The sequence below is a fragment of the Eschrichtius robustus genome, chromosome 2 (assembly GCF_028021215.1).
Source record: "Eschrichtius robustus isolate mEscRob2 chromosome 2, mEscRob2.pri, whole genome shotgun sequence".
In the NCBI taxonomy this organism is placed as follows: domain Eukaryota; kingdom Metazoa; phylum Chordata; class Mammalia; order Artiodactyla; family Eschrichtiidae; genus Eschrichtius; species Eschrichtius robustus.
Window position 1 is genome coordinate 43,048,909 of NC_090825.1, and position 16,964 is coordinate 43,065,872.

Below are 16,964 nucleotides of genomic sequence, written 5' to 3' on the forward strand. Positions count from 1 at the left end.
GGCTAGGGAAACTGAATGCTGAGGGAACTCTGTAATCTTTTTGGCAGTAGGATGGATTGGATCCATAATATAAATTAGGGTTAGACAAGAGGTACCACAAAGAAGTCAGGCTGAGCCCGTAAGAGCCACAGCCGAAGATTTTAAACAAACACATAGCCCAAACCCAAGATGCTATTTCTACAACCTTTAGTATATATGTGAAGGGATGAAGTTAACTTGTGTGTTTGTGGGTTTTTCATTTACTGCATATTTAAGATAAAATCACAATGTGAAGACACAAATCTAGTAGTTCAGATTTCCTCCCAGGTGGAACTGTTACTTTCATACACTACTACTCAGCAACCTCAGGGGGTAGCAGTGGGCTGCTGTGGATCAATGGGCTTCGTGCCTCACTGTGACAAGACTCTAGTAGTGTGGGCACAGACAGGCCACAGGATGGCACAGCACCTCTGTACTTGGTTGGTCCCCTGGCAACCCAGTTAAAAAATATCCAGTGGGAGGTAAGATGCTGGGATTCCAGAAATCATCTTAGTAAATCCAGAAAAATGGTAAGTGAATTTGCCACCTCCGAATCTGTATTTATTAAGGCCGAGATAGGGTATTGATTTTCTTCTAAACCCTATCCATTATGCTAAATGAGCATTTAAAAAGCCACAGAACCCTTAAAAACCACCTAGTTTACACAAAGGCCCAACACCAGTAATGATAAATACTGTTACCTTAAACATTGTGTTTAATGACATCTGGTAGTGACCACACCCAGAAAAAAACTGAGTTAAGAATTTATTAAATTTACTTAAAGGATGCGAGCTGATATATAACATTTAAGAGTTATGTCAACATAAAAACAATAGCTGTGGTTACAAGTTGCACATGCAATTCACTGTGCAAAAGTGAAAATACATACAATACTCTTTCTAGACAAGCCTTCTATATGAAGTTAGATTAGGTCGGGGTAAAAGAGCAAGTGAACTTAAAAGGATTGCACTTACAATTAAATGGGACATAGGGTATAAATAGGAGACATACCTAATGCTACTCACTGTACTGTAGTACTAGTAAATTGCACACTTATTTTTAGAGTATACTATTCTATATATATATATATATATATATATACTAAGACTAAAGAATTTTCAAATATCCACCTTTAAACTATCCCTTTATTTCTGACACATTACATTTTGATACTCATGTAACAGCATCTGAAGCATGTAGTTATCATTCTCAAAGCTTATGTTTAAGGGATAAAAGGTCTGTAACATCTATCACCATTGGCCTTAAATTCATTTTCATCATGATCTATCAACTTTAAAGAACTGTGTAATGAAGTTTAACCCGTTTTAAGGAACTACTGACTACAAAAAGCCTTATTAAAAAATTTAGAAATAGGTAACAAAAGAGCTCATCCAGAGCTGCCTTTTTATTTTTAATGCAATGCATATTAGAATATCGTGGGAATACACATACAAGTAGCATATATACAATGAAAAAAAAATAGATTAACCCAAAAGATATTACATTTAGCTTTGGAAAGTTTTGTTTTGACGTACATCTAAATTCTGTTTATAAATAGCCTGAAAAGGAACGGCTACCAAGGACCGGTTTATAGAATTAGGCTGTAAGTTTGCTAGTTTAAAATTTCTTAAGCCTAAATATCTTGCCATTTTATGGCTTCATATTCTTTTAGTTTACAAAAAAGTGCAAAAAAAAATTTAAAGTAATCTTACCTGGGCAATAGAATCTAACACAACCTACAACAGAAAGCTATCCCAATATTTTTAAACAATTGAACTTTAAGTTTTATGTAGCTTATTATTTTGACATTTTACCCATTTCAACAAAGAACTACTGAAACAGAAATGCATGGTATAGAAATTTGTTCCTAACACCAAACAGAGGAGGAGATTGGTGTGGAATATAATGGAATAGATTAGGAAGAGTTCTCCTACTTAATTTATAGTTGGTCAGTACATGCCAGTTAACAGAAATATTTTAGGGAATTCTACCATATAATTATTTTATTTCTAAATTTATGTCATGATTTTAACTAAACTATGTGAGTAGAAAAAAGATGTCTTTTAAAATCTGATTTCTATTTATAGTGCTATTTTAGATGTTCCACTTTAAATTTGACTTTTCATAAATATATGTTTTAAAAGTATATTTCAACTTCATTAACCCTTAACTTCAAAATAAACTAGGGTCTTGGATGACTTCGTGTGTTAAAAAAAAAACCTCTTATCAAAGAAAAAGGTTGAAATTAAACAAACAACTAGGCACAGAACACATGTGAACACAAAACACGTGAATGATTCTGCTTTTTCCTTTGCTTCTGCTCACATGTTGGGTATGTTCCCTAGTGCTGAATGATCCATGTTAAAAAAGAATTAAACTTTTAGATTTTAGTGGGTTTGAAGTCTGACAGTTTTCCAACAGTTATTTAGCCTCATGCCTTTATGAAGGATGAGGGTAGGATACCAAAGACACCTGTAACAATCAAATTACAATAACAACACATGTAACATATGCTTATTATTTTTTTAATCTTACAAGAGGGCAACTGCATCAAATTTTTGGATACTAGATATTTAATGAGTAGTTTATCCACTATCTTAAACATAGTCTAATTTTCACATAAATTAACTGGATTTGTTTCTGGGACTACCTAAAATATAATTTACATATATCAAGACAGATTATTCTAAGACATGCCTTATGAAAGTAATTTTGTACTTAAGTTTCATGATTCCTTTTCTCTTTTGGGGCAAAGATGTATATTACATAAATATATTTATTTCCTGAATGAAGTTTTGCACAGTAACTATGTCCATTTAATATGCCTAAAGTGCTTTTGTGGCTGGGGGGCATTCACTCACTGCACCATATTCTATACAAGTTTCAACATACAAATTTGCTTATATGATGTCCTTTCTTAAATAACTATTTGTTCTGATTCCCATAGATCATGAGTTCACATTTTATAACTGCCCACCTCCCACATACAATTTCCACACTAAAATGTTCTTCGCAACACTGCTATTTGTTAGGAGGAAGGTTAGAGCTAAACATGGTTATAACAACATGACTACTTATTTTGAGCAAATGAAAAATGTAATAGATATAAATCTGTTGACATTTAGCAAGATAAATCTTGTCCTGATTTGGACCAGCCTTTGACGACCAACTTAAATGGTGGTAATGCTTATTACCTTGTAGTGTGTAGTGTGTGTGAGTTCGGGGTCTCTCTGTTCCAACCTGACCTGTCTGTGCCTAATTTTCCTCATCTACTACTAATTCTGACATTCTACCAACCTCATGTTGGTTTTGCCTAAAGTAGAACTGGATATATCAGAATAAAGCGTCTGCTCTGTCTCGCAAAGACTGTATATGAGAAAGAACTCTGAAAAGTATCAGGCAAGAATACAAGGGATAAAGCACAACAGCAAGTCTAATGTGAACAATATTGAGAGTAACGAGTTGAATTACATCTCAACTGTAAATGTGTACTAATTTTTCTCAGCCTTTTATTCTTCAATAACCTCTACAAACTATTTTAAGTTGGCTTGGTTTCTGTAACTTAAATATGACAGAAAAACAACACAAACTTACTTGGCAGCAGTAGTCAACCACATGACAATTTCTTCTTATTTACTCAGCTCCTAGCTTTAGCCCCTGCTTCCTTGTCAAACGTGGTGGGTAGGGAATAACATAAATGTGAAAGTGAGTTTAGTGCTAAACTCTGGAAGCCCGACTCACTTTTCCCCTGAAGAACAGAACATGTGGGAAGAGGTTTAAAATATTCCTAAATCATCATGTAGAACTAAGTTTCACCTACCTCAGAACTGGCAGACATTAAAATACTCTCTCTTCATTAAGTGCCTCTACAATAAGGATATTTGCTAACTGTGATATTTCCTAAGATCAATATGTACATTTTTGGGGCGGTGCTTTGTTTGTTTTGGTGAGTATTGCCCAAGTCCTCTAACTTATTAGTCTGCTTCAAACACCTACTAGAAAGAAAGAAAAAACTCAATCTTGGCCTACTTAAAAACAAAGCATATTAAATCAAAACACATTTTAAGGTGAAGACATACTGTATAAAGTGCTTCATCAACCAAATTCTCTGATGTCTTAACAAGAAGGGTCAATAATGTTCGTATACATGTATAGAAAAGTGTTAACAATTTAAGCCTTTATAAACGGCAAAGAATTTTTTAAATGTTTAAGATAGTTCGTCGCATTCATTCCTAGCTCTTATCTGGACCCTCTGCTGAGTGTGTGAAATGGATCTTCAGAGGTTGTCAACAGTGATAGAAAGCAAATGTTTGAAAATTTACTTATTGTCTAATATTGAAAAATTAATATTTTTAGTTTGCCAAGTTAAAACTCCAGAATTCCTTTTCTCCAGTAACTGGCAGCATCACTACCAATGGACGAGAACTAATATTTTATATGTTGGTATGATTATAAATGAGCCCAATTTTTTTCTTTTTTTTGTCAGACAACAAAAGCTAGGCTCATATTAGTTGTACCATCTGGACTCTTTAAATTATGTTGTCACTTGAAGTAGAGGGTCTAGACCTTGCTCCTCTAATTTTTATGCTAATTCTCCCCAAGATTTGATATTTGATGACTATTCTCATTAAAATCAGTATAGCTGTGCTAAGTTTACCACTGCTTTTAATTTAAATACCCTCTGTTTTCTAGATAGCAAAACAAAAAGTTTCACTTTATAAATTTCAGACAAGCTTTGTTTTTCTTCAGTGCAAACATCCTGAAACAGCACAGTCATTCAGCTATTTGGAGGATGAAGTCAGTTTATGTAGTGCTTGAAGTCAAATCCCAGATATTCTGGAATGGAAACAGCCCACATGGGAGGACAGTACCTTCTTGTCCTTAAGGGCAAATGATCATCTTCAGTGAGTGAAGATCTGAAATCACAGATAAAATATTTTTAGCTTTACTTTACAGGTATTTCCAAAGTTGTAACAGGAGTTAGTCCTTCACTGAGGCATGTAGCCACCTCGTCTCACAGTCTGTGGTAAGTAACTTTTAGGCATTCCTTCATCAATTGCAGCCTCCATCCCAACTGTTTCAAATCTCTCTACTTGTCCCTCAGTGCCTGGACCAAAAGCATCTGCTGCAGGAACCTCCTGAAACATTTTCATTTGCCCAGATCCATAGGGCTGTGAAATATGATCTGAAATCTGTTGCTGTATAAGTCTAACAAAATCTTCTTCATTGACTGATGAAACTTGCTTTGACCTTTCAAAATGCGAAATATCTGGACTGGTTTCATGTTGACTGCAGTTTTGTTTGAAATACTGTTGCCTGGGCAAAATGCCGTCACTGCCATCCACATTCTCTACCAGCTGTAGATCTTCTGGCCGTTCTTCAGAATCTAACAAGGGCTGGGTGGACTCGGACCTTGAGAAGACTTGGACCGATGGCACCTGGTGTCTGTAGCCACTATGTACCACAGTGGAATACTGGACAGTGCTCGAAGTATTCTGTGCAGATTCATTTTCATCACTGCTAGAAATGCTTGGCCTAGAAGATGACGACATGCATGAAGACCCTCCAATACCACTGCTGTGTCCTTCAGTATTAATTTTTTCCTTCTTGAATAGGTCCAATGATTTTAGATCTTCTGGGAAAGGCTTTTTGTCATTTGCTTCTATTTCCACAACACTTACATCAGTGAAATTGCCATCTGGATACATCTGATCTTTTGAATTAAAATGCTAAAAAAAAGAGAAAATGAATTATTACCTATGGTGCATGTTCATTTAGAAACTCTGAAATAAATAATTACATACGACATATTAGTTAAAGCCACAGAGTAATGAAGCTCTGAAACGTCTCAGTAACTTTTAATGGTGCAGAGATAATCTATATCACTAACTAAATCACGTGAATCACGGACATTGTGAAATGATTCTAAAAAGTATGAATTAGGCTGTATTTCCTCAGAATTCTAAATCAATATTGTTGTTGGTATTACATTTTGATAAACTTAAAGGTCTAGAAATAAAATTTCATATTTCATGCCTAGTCTGGGCAGCCTAGGATTAATTGGATAGAAAAATGAGGAAAACATTAAATCAAACTCAAATGACTGAAGTTTCATAGGATATACATTTCAATCATCTGTTAATCTAAAATTAACGGACTGTCAGAAGATAATAAGTACAAATCATTTCCCCTTTAGGGAAGTTCAAGGAATTTACTGTAGGTTTCCAGAAGCCATTTAATCATGTTAAAATGGTAGATTTAAAATTTTATTTTAATACACAATCTAAAATGCTTGCCTTACAACAGAATTATCACATAGCAGCATTAAAACATAGTAGGTTTTCAACTTACAAGTTCAATCAAATATTTTTAATGTATACTAAATAGAATTAGGAATATAAGGACAAATATGCTATGGTGATAATAAACTCCTAGAATACATTAAGTATTATTTTAAATTTTGACTAAAATTCTCATTTATGTACTATTTTCATCTACGTTTCGATTCAGTATTATCTTTTGCTTGAACTCTATAATATATCCTAATATGCTTGTGTATTACAAGTAAGTCAGAAATATTTCATCTTACCCTTGGAGGTGTGTGAGGTGACCACTGGGCAATATGACTCTTTGAAGGATCTGGAACATTAGGCCAGATGTGTTTTTTAATTCTGGAGAGAAAAGAAATATCTCATATGTAGAACCACATGTAATAAACAATGAATAGTCCCTATTTCTAAACATTATCATCCAAGAATCTTAAGAATCAAACCAATCCAATTAAATAAACAAAAAATACCTGCTGTATCCCAAAGCTAACAAAAACGTTATTTTTCTTGTAACCAATAGAAATACTGTTAAAAATGCATAAGGATCTTAATCTTTATCCTTAAAGAAAAAGTGTTTGTTTGTTTATAAGACTAAAGCTGGTAATCATTATTCAATTTTTAAAAATCTCTGAAATTAAATTCTGCAATAAAAACCACTTAAAGGGCTTCCCTGGTGGCACAGCGGTTATGAATCTGCCTGCCAATGCAGGGGACACGGGTTCGAGCCCTGGTCTGAGAAGATCCCACATGCCACGGAGCAACTAAGCCGGTGTGCCACAACTACAGAGCCTGTGCTCTAGAGCCCACGAGCCACAACTACTGAGCCCACGTGCCACAACTAGTGAAGTCCGTGCGCCTAGAGCCCGTGCTCCACAACAAGAGAAGCCACCGCAATGAGAAGCCCATGCATTGCAATGAAGAGTAGCCCCTGCTCGCAACTAGAGAAAGCCTGCGCGCAGCAACGAAGACCCAACACAGCCAAAAATAAATAAAATAAATTAACAACAACAACAACACTTAAAAACTTTAGCCAGGGTCACAAAAAATTGTGGTATACCTTCTCTCCCCAAAACAAAAACCCAAAAATGTTCAATTTTCACATTGGTACAAGATAAAATAAATTTGATTTTTCACAAGGAAGAAAAGGCTAACAATGAATTCAGGATATCCCCCATCATCAAAAACCTATTTAAATATCTTTACCTTAATAGAGGAGTCCCTAGCCCAACATTAGAGGTCCATAGTGTACACAGGTACACAGGAAATGAGTCATCTTGAGAATAAGTTCAAATAAAGATGAGTAATAAGATCCTAACAGACTGTCCTGCAGGAACAACTATGAAATCTGGACATAATATAAAAAGCAATAAAGTTAACAACCTAAATGAACTGACCAACCAAAAAAAAAAAAAAATGGATGAATCCCTTGAAAGACACCAATTACCAAAACAGATAAAAGAAAAAGAAAACTTCAATAGCCCTATACTTGTAAGAAATTCAATTTTTAATTAAAAACCTCCCCACAAAGAAAATAGCAGGCCCAGATGGCTTCATTTGTGAATTCTATCAAACATTTAAAGAGGAAATAATACCAACCCTACACACTCTCCCAGAAAATAGAGGTAATATGTCCTGAGGCCATTCATTTTATGAGATAATTAGTATTACCCCGAATCCAAAACTACACAATGACACCACAAAAAGGACAAACCAATATCACTCATGAACATAAAAATGCAAAAATTATTAACACACCGAATCTAGCAAAATCCAAGGAATGCAAGGCATAACACCTGAAAATCAATGAATAAAATTCACCATATTTATGAAAGGAGAAAAATCATAAGCTCATCTCAACAGATGCAGAAAAAGCATTTGACAAAATTCAATACCCATTCATGACAAAAACTCTTAGCAAAACATAAATATAAGAACTTCCTCAACTTACACCTAACATAACATGCAATGGTGTAAGACTGAACGCTTTTTCGCCTAAGATCAGTAATAATGGAAAGATGTTGGCTCTTACCACTTCTATTCAACATAGTACTGAAGGTCTTAGCCAGTACAATAATGAAAAGAACTAAAAGTATAAAGACTGGAATCTTTACTTGCAGGCAGCATGACTTGACTGTGCATGAAGAAAATCCAAAAAGTGACTAAATTAATTTATGAAGATCTCAGTATACAAGACCAATACATTTACAAGATCAACTGTACTTTTCAATATACTAGCAATGAACAATTAGAAAATAAAAAAAATTTAAATTCTATTTATAATAGCACACACACAAAAAAACACTTAGGAAGGAATAAATTTAACATGAGATGTGCAAGGCCTGAAAACTACAAAACATTGCAAAAGGAACCAAGATAAGTATAGAGATATATACCACGTTCATGTACTGAAAGATTTATTTGACTCATGAACATGTGAACTCATGTTCAGATTGCATTTTACCCTAAACTGATGGACAGATTCAATAAAATTCCAATAAAAATTCTAACAGATTTTTAAAGGAAATTTAGAAGCTGATATTAAAATTTATATGAAAAGGCAAAGAACCTAGCAAAAATAATTTTGAAAAAAAATATTGGAGGAATTCGACCACCTGGTCTCAAAACTTACTATAGAGCTATAATAAATCAAGACCACGTATTATCAGGATGAACAGACATATAGAACAATGGAACAGGATTGAGAGTCCACAAATAGATCCAGACTTATATGGATAATTGATTTTGGCAAAGGTTCAAGATAATTCAATAGGAAAAGATAGCCTTATCAATAAATGATGCTGGGAATGACTAGATATCTATGGGAAAAAACTCTGACCCTGACTTCACAACATGCACAAAAATTTATTCTAAATAGATCACAGCACAGAGCTAAAATGATTAAACTTCTAGAGGAAAATATAGGAGAACATATTTGTGACATTAGGTTAGGCAAAGATTTCTTAAACAGGACATAAAAAGCAAGAACCATTAAAAAAAAAAAACCCTGATAAAATGGACTTGATCAAAATTAAACTTTTGCTTTTCTAAAGTCACAGTTAAGAGAATAAAAAGGCAAGCTACAGTTCAGAATTTGCAAAACATATATTTGACAAAAAGTTTGTAACCAGATATATAAAGAACTCTTAAACCTCAATATTAACAAGACAAATCACCCAATTTAAAAATGGGCAAAAGATTTCAAAAGACATACCACAAAAGAAGATGTATAGGTAGCACATGAAAAGATCTATTACTAGTTATCAGGGAAACAGAAGTTACAACCACAATGAGATAGCACTACAAACCCATGAGAAAGAATAGCTAAAATTAAAAACCTTGTCAGTACCAAGAATTGGGGATGATATGGAACAAATGGAACTCTCACATTGCTCGTGGGAATACAAGATGGTACAAACACTTTAGAAAACAGTTTGACAGCTTCTTATAAAGTTAAATATGTACTTACCATATGACCCAGCAATCCCACTACTAAGTATTTACTCAAGATAAATAATAATATATCGTCACACAAAGATCTGTATGTGAATGTTCATAGCAACACATACATATTTTAGCTATTCGTAATAGCCACAAATCAAAGAAACAACATAAACTTTCATCATAGGTGTACGGGTAAACAAATTTTGATATCTCTATACTATAAAATACTATTAAGCAATAACAAGAAAAATATTAGTATATGCAACAACATGGATGAATCTCAAAAATATGTCAAGTGAAAGACATCAAACACAAAAATTACATGTTTGATTCCATATATGTGAAATCCTGGAAAAGGTAAAACTGCAACCAGAGAAAGCAGATCAGTGATTGCTGGGGCCAGGGGCTGAGGGAGAGGACAGAGTACAAAACAGAATGAAGAAACTTTTTAGAGTGATGGAAATGTTCTCTATCTTGAGTGTGGTGGTAGTTATACATCTATATACAGTTACAAAAATTCATTAAACTGTATACTTAAGATGGATGAATTTCATTGCACGTAAATTATAGATCAATAAAGGTGGGGGAAAATGCAAAAATATGAATACAGGTACTTACAGGTCTCGCTTATTAAAGCAGAATAATACTCCCAAAAGGGTTGTCAATAGGAATGCTAAGCAAACAGGTACAACAATAGCTTCAATTTCTCCTTGAGCTAAAAAAACAGAAAGGGGAAAGAAAGAAAATAACTGTTGACACATACGCGAAAGAGAAATAATGCAACTTCCCAACCAGATTACTGTTGAAAAGATGAAATACCATCCTAATATTTTTTGACAACCTTTTCAAACTTAAAGGTGTTTCTCTCCCCCGTCCCTTCCCCCTTGGTAAATCATATCCTAGCTACTTACACCTTACACAGTAACCTGACCACATAGTATGCATAAAATATATGTTGGCTGGTGGAATAAACTGATTAGTTCAGTTTACTGGATAGATAATCTAGCTACCTGGTAAGAGCTTTCAAACCTATTTATTACATTTATGGTCTGCACTCAGCAGAATCTCAGCAAAAGCTTATCTTTGAGTTCTAGAACTACTGGGTAGAATTGGAAAAGCCTTTTCTTTTTTAAAATTAATTAATTAATTAATTTTTGGCTGCGATGGGTCTTTGTTGCTGCGTGCTGGCTTTCTCTAGTTGCGGTGAGCAGGGGCTGCTCTTTGTTGCAGTGCGCAGGCTTCTCACTGTGGTGGCTTCTCCTGTTGCAGAGCACGGGCTCTAGGCACACGGGCTTCAGTAGTTGTGGCGCGCGGGCTTTGCTGCTCCGCGGCATGTGGGATCTTCCTGGACCAGGGATCGAACCCGTGTCCCCTGCATTGGCAGGCGGATTCTTAACCACTGCGCCACCAGGGAAGTCCCTGGGAAAGCTTTAAACAATCTCAATAATTGAACTATAAATGTAATCTTCTATAAGAAATAAAAATATACAATTCAGGCAAAATTTTTAATAGTTATTTACTATTTTCAAAAAGATGATAAATCTGACATAGGGCTAAGAATTTTAGGAGAATCTTAACAGGCACAAGGAGTGGCAGAAGTAGGAATAATATCATCTAAAAAGCAGCAAGCCTGAGATCCCTAAATACCACATGAATCCCTATCTGCAATCAAAACCGCAATGAGGTATCACCTCACGCCGGTCAGAATGGCCATTATCAAAAATCTAGAAACAGTAAATGCTGGAAAGGGTGTGGTGAAAAGGGAACCCTCCTGAACTGTTGGTGGGAATGTAAATTGATACAAGCACTATGGAAAACAGTATGGAGGTTCCTTAAAAAACTAAAAATAGAACTACCATATGACCCAGCAATCCCACTACTGGACATATACCCTGAGAAAACTGTAATTCAAAAAGAGACATGTACCACAATGTTCACTGCAGCACTATTTACAATAGCCAGGACATGGAACCAACCTAAATGTCCACTGACAGATGAATGGATAAAGAAGATGTGGCACATATATACAATGGAGTATTACTCAGCCATAAAAGAAATGAAACTGAGTTATTTGTAGTGAGGTGGATGGACCTAGAGTCTGTCATACAGAGTGAAGTAAGTCAGAAAGGAAAACAAATACTGTATGCCAATGCATATATATGGGATCTTTAAAAAAAATTAAAAGGTACTGGTGAACCTAGTTGCAGGGCAGGAATAAAGAAGTAGACATAGAAAATGGACTTGAGGACATGGGGTGGGAGGGCGAAGCTGGGGCGAAGTGAGAGTAGCATCGACATATATACACTACCAAATGTCAAATAGTGGGCTGGTGGGAAGCAGCCGCATAGCACAGGGAGATCAGCTCAGTGCTTTGCGATGACCTAGAGGGGTGGGATAGGGAGGATGGGAGGGAGGCTCAAGAGGGAGGGGATATGGGGACATGTATATGCATGTGGCTGATTCGCTTTGTTGTGCAACAGAAACTAACACAGTATTGTGAAGCAATTATACTGCAATAAAGATCTATAAAAAAATAAAATAAAAGAGGACTTATTAATCAAATGAATCACTAATTGGGACAATTTATATTAGATATTTTTTTAATGATTTACCTATGGTTGTTTCTGGTTAACTCCTCCAGCCCCCTGTAACTAGTCTTTTGCAGGAAAAATGTATGAAAGTAGTACTACAGTCATACAGTATTCACTTAGTCTTATCTTTCCACCACACGTATCCCTTTGTAAGTAACTTTACCTCCTACAAAGCATGATAGGAACCGAGAAATCAGATAAAGGCTCAGGTATAAACTATAGGTTGGAAAATATTAATTCCTGAATGCTAAGGTTCTCATACATATGCCAAATCAAAGTCAGGCAGATCCTCTCCTTTATGGGTGCTGAACTTCTGCTTACTATGTTTTCATGCCTTGGGCCTTTGCTCATGCTGAACTAAGATTTTATGCCTTGGGCCTTTGCTCATGCTGAACTAAGATTTCATGCCTTGGGCCTTTGCTCATGCTGAACTAAGATTTCATGCCTTGGGCCTTTGCTCATGCTGAACTAAGATGCCTTCTTCTTCCTATCTGTCCACATCTTAACTTCAAGGCTCAAGTACTGTCTTCCCACAAAATCTTTGAAGGTAAAACTCCCCACTACAGATATCTTTAAATTCCTGCTCTATTTACTATCTACATGGCTCAAATGTCTCTCTGTTTTGTTTACTTGTACCATATTTCTTCAACTAAGCTATATGGTCCTTGGGAGCAAATTCCATGCCATGTGAAGTAGCCATAATGAATCCATAAAACAATAGATAGGTCAGAGGAAAAAGCAGATGATGAAGTAATACTAATAAGTATGATTTTGTTTTTGGAAAAAAATGTATGCATAGAAAAGACTAGAAGGATACATAAATATGTTGAGATTATTTTGGATGAGGGATCAGGAGTGATTTTTCTTCCTCTTTGTATTTTACTGTATAGTCTAAATTCCTTATAATGAACACTACTTTTATAATCAGGATAATATTTTTAAAGTTTATTATTACTATTTTTTAAAGATCATGGCACAAAGTTTTATTTCAAATATTACAGGTATCCCCCCACTTTTGGAAAGTTCACATTATGTCACTTCACTTTCAGGAAAGACCTACATCAGTATACTAACAAGCTTTTTTCATAAATTACATTAATGTCTGTTTTTGCTAACAGAAATAAATTTATGAAAAAAGCTTGTTAGTGTACTAACATAGGTCTTTCGTGAAAGTGAAGTGGCATAATGTGAACTTTCCAAAAGTGGGGAATACTCTTTGCTCTACACCACTTTGGCTTATGAAAGGTTTCATAGGAATGCTCTACTTTTGGATGGCGGGGGAAACCTGTATTTGTTACATATATATTCTACAAACATGTCACCACAAATCTTATCCCATAGACTATATTCATTATTGGCCATCACAGCAAAGCTCAGGATCTTTTAATATCTATCTTATGTAGTCACTTATCTACTTATTTGCTCACTCAGCAATCATTCAACCAATGAGGAATATGGTTGAGTGATTTATTTATTTATATGATAAATAGCTTATTATTTATCATTCACTGTCTTGGTGCTTGGGTGTGGGTGTTACAAATACAATTACAATAAAATAAGGTAATTTCTATAATGATTCAAAATGTAGTAGATACAGGAAAGAATGCAGTTTAAGTCTGCTTTAGGGAGGCTACAGGAATAGCCAAAACAAGAAAAGGTATAGGGCCACGTACTGGGAAAAGACAAAAAGGTGGGGAAAATGATGAGAAGTTTAGGGTCAAAGAAAGAGATTATGAAAGCACATGCACAAGCAGTAATTAGAAGGCACGATCTACTGGACTGGATACTTGGTTTATGTAAGTGAAAAAGATATGAAGAAACTTACTACAATTGCACCTAAATTTCTGGCTTTGGCCAAGAGTTGTGGCATGGAACAAAGAAAGAAAAATGTATTTGGGAAGGGAAGAGAGGATGGCTGAAGTCATAGGCAGGGAATCTGAATAGGCAAATAAGAAAACAGTGCCAAGAACAGAGCTCTGGAGAATATAAAACATTTAAAAGAGCAGAAAAGGAGACCAAGAAGAAAGCACCAGACAGGGAGGAGACTCAGGAGAGTGCTATAAGAAAAACAAACGAAGGGAAGGGACAGTTTCAAGGATGAACAGGCCAACAGGGTCATATGCTGGGAAGCGCAGGAAAAAAAAGATGACTACAAAGCATGCATTGGATAGGACAACTAAGGGGTCTTCTATGAGTGACACTAGAGAGGTTTCAGTGGAGTGGTGGGTTGGAAGCCTGGTTTCAGCAGGTTAAATAAAGACTGAGCTGGAGGTATGGAAATGAGACCGCAAGGGTGGACTAGTCTTTATAGCAACCTGCCCATAAGAGGAAGAACAAGAGAAGAAAGACCACATCCAACTTTTGCCAGTGAAAAAGTGAACCCATTTAGAAAGATATACAAATTCTTTTGGGATTTACAGAGTACAAGTGAAATCAGTCAGAGACAATTAAAGAAACAACAAAAAAAGTAAGGAAAAATTTTTCTGTAGTTTAAAGACATAACCAAAACCAGATAAACAACAATATAAAAATCATAATTTATGAACACTTCATTTATATGAATCCAAAAATGCACTTTAAACAAAATTTTAGCATATAAATTAAGCCCATTTTTAGTCTGATTAAATTTTAAAAAGAAAAAAGAGAAAAAAAGAAAGATCAAACATCATTATTTCTTACCAAACTTTGGTGTAGTAAAAGTGAATTCTGGACCATCCTTTCCACCTTCGTCTGTATATGCTGCCATTCGTACCATATACAAAGTGTCACTAGTCAAAGAGGACAGTGTATATTCTGTGTGGGAAGAATCCACATTCACAGCTGGAAGAAATCAGTAAGTGTGCTTTATTCAACTACTCCTGCTTGGTTTGGCCTATATTTGACATTGTGAATGTATTAAAACATATTTTACTAGAAAACAATGTTTCTTTAACAGGACCATGAAAGCAACCATAAAGCATATTCTCAGGTATCTCTTTTCTGAGGATAATATGCTATACTAAGATGTATAACAGAATAAGGTGAGACAAATTAGTATTTAAAAGCTTAAGAAAAAACACCTGATTCTTAATAGCTGATATAGTTTTATTACCAGTTTCATTTCCAATGATGGTTCTATAAAATATAGTATAATTTCTGATAAATCCGTTCTGCACATCAACAGGAAGTTGGTCCCACTCTAAGACAGCTTCATTTTTCCCCACTTTTTTTGTCCGGACAGTAGGTCCTTTGGAAGGTGCTGAAACAGAATAGGGTATTTACCAACTGAAAATCATTAGAATTTAGTAAATCATTAAGACTTCGTAAAATTTCATTATCATGAAATTATTTGAACATAATAAGACATATCCTTATTTAAAAGGGATAAAATGTCTTTGTTAGTTAAAAAACTCAACATTTTTCAAAGAAAGTAGGTCTGGACTTACGAGCTTGTTTAAGGTATGCCTTTATAGACTCGGGGGTTCCTGGTCCATCAGCATACACTGGAGTGACTGTTATCAAATAACATTTGCTCTCTGCTAGGTTTCCTGAAGTAAGAATAGTGGATTAAGCATTTTTTCCCCTATAGTGAAAAAAACCTAATTAATTCCATTACTTACTTTTACATTATAATTTCACGACCACTGAACTTTCTTTTATTTTCATTCATTTTTTAAAATTGAAATACTGTTGATGTACAACATATTTCAGGTATACTAAATAATAATTTGACGTCTGCATACATTATAAAATTATTACCACTGAACTTTCCTTTTTTTAAAGTAAGCATTGCCTTTTGTGTCCTGGATTCAAGCTTAACAGAATAAAACTGTTTGAAAATAAAAGGTTACTTTTATTGCCAATACAGTGAATAAAAAATATTTATACTGTCAATAAAAGTAATGATTGCATTTATATTCAGGATTTATAAAACACTGATCTCAAATTATCCTGGGTCTTCCTTAGAGTTTGGCAATTTTTGTACATTTTACCTACTTCTCTGAGAACTGCCTAAGTGCAAGATGTCACTAATCAGAGCTAGGGAAAGCGCTAATGGCTGTGGTTTGTCAGGTGACTGGGAAAACAAGAATTAGTGTTACTTCTCCCAGAAAGTAACATAATTTTAAAAGAAAAAATTATCTTAAATGTTTCCTTTATTTATACTCTCTCCAAATTAACAAAGCAATCTATCTATCCCTTCAGCACACAATAGCAAAAAATTTCTTTTTGTTACACTGAAGTTTGTACTTTCAACAAGAATTACATTTCCTTAACTATTATGCATGAAGTGACATATGCTTTTTTGATTTCTTAAAGAGAGTTAATTTTCTTGATGATTCAATATTATCAAGAAGATAATCTTTGTACATTCTGCTGTAATACAGTGATGTTTTATCAGGCCTACTGAGCTATGTGGGGATACCTGCACAACCTGAAGGTCTCCAGAACCTACGGTATGCTATAGTAAAAGTTCCTGTTGTCCAGTTATTATCAATCTATCTCCTCTCTAGCTCCACCTTGCTTTTATTTGGATAAGGTTGATAAACTAGACAACCAGGATTAGTAAAACTATATATTAAATAATAGGTTAATGAGGGCCAAACAG

General features: G+C 34.8%; 1 protein-coding gene across 1 annotated transcript in view; it reads right to left on the reverse strand.

Moving 5' to 3' along the window:
• Window positions 1-770: 770 nt before the first annotated feature.
• Window positions 771-16,964, reverse strand: part of IL6ST (interleukin 6 cytokine family signal transducer) — a 49,709-nt gene continuing 33,515 nt past the window's right edge. The window contains exons 12-17 of the mRNA XM_068535351.1: window positions 15,805-15,906; window positions 15,471-15,617; window positions 15,059-15,199; window positions 10,407-10,503; window positions 6,608-6,689; window positions 771-5,747 (exon numbers count right to left, since the gene is read on the reverse strand). Of these exons, the coding sequence (XP_068391452.1) occupies window positions 5,007-5,747; window positions 6,608-6,689; window positions 10,407-10,503; window positions 15,059-15,199; window positions 15,471-15,617; window positions 15,805-15,906 (1,310 nt within the window). The 3' untranslated portion in view covers window positions 771-5,006. The remainder of the gene's footprint in view (window positions 5,748-6,607; window positions 6,690-10,406; window positions 10,504-15,058; window positions 15,200-15,470; window positions 15,618-15,804; window positions 15,907-16,964) is intronic.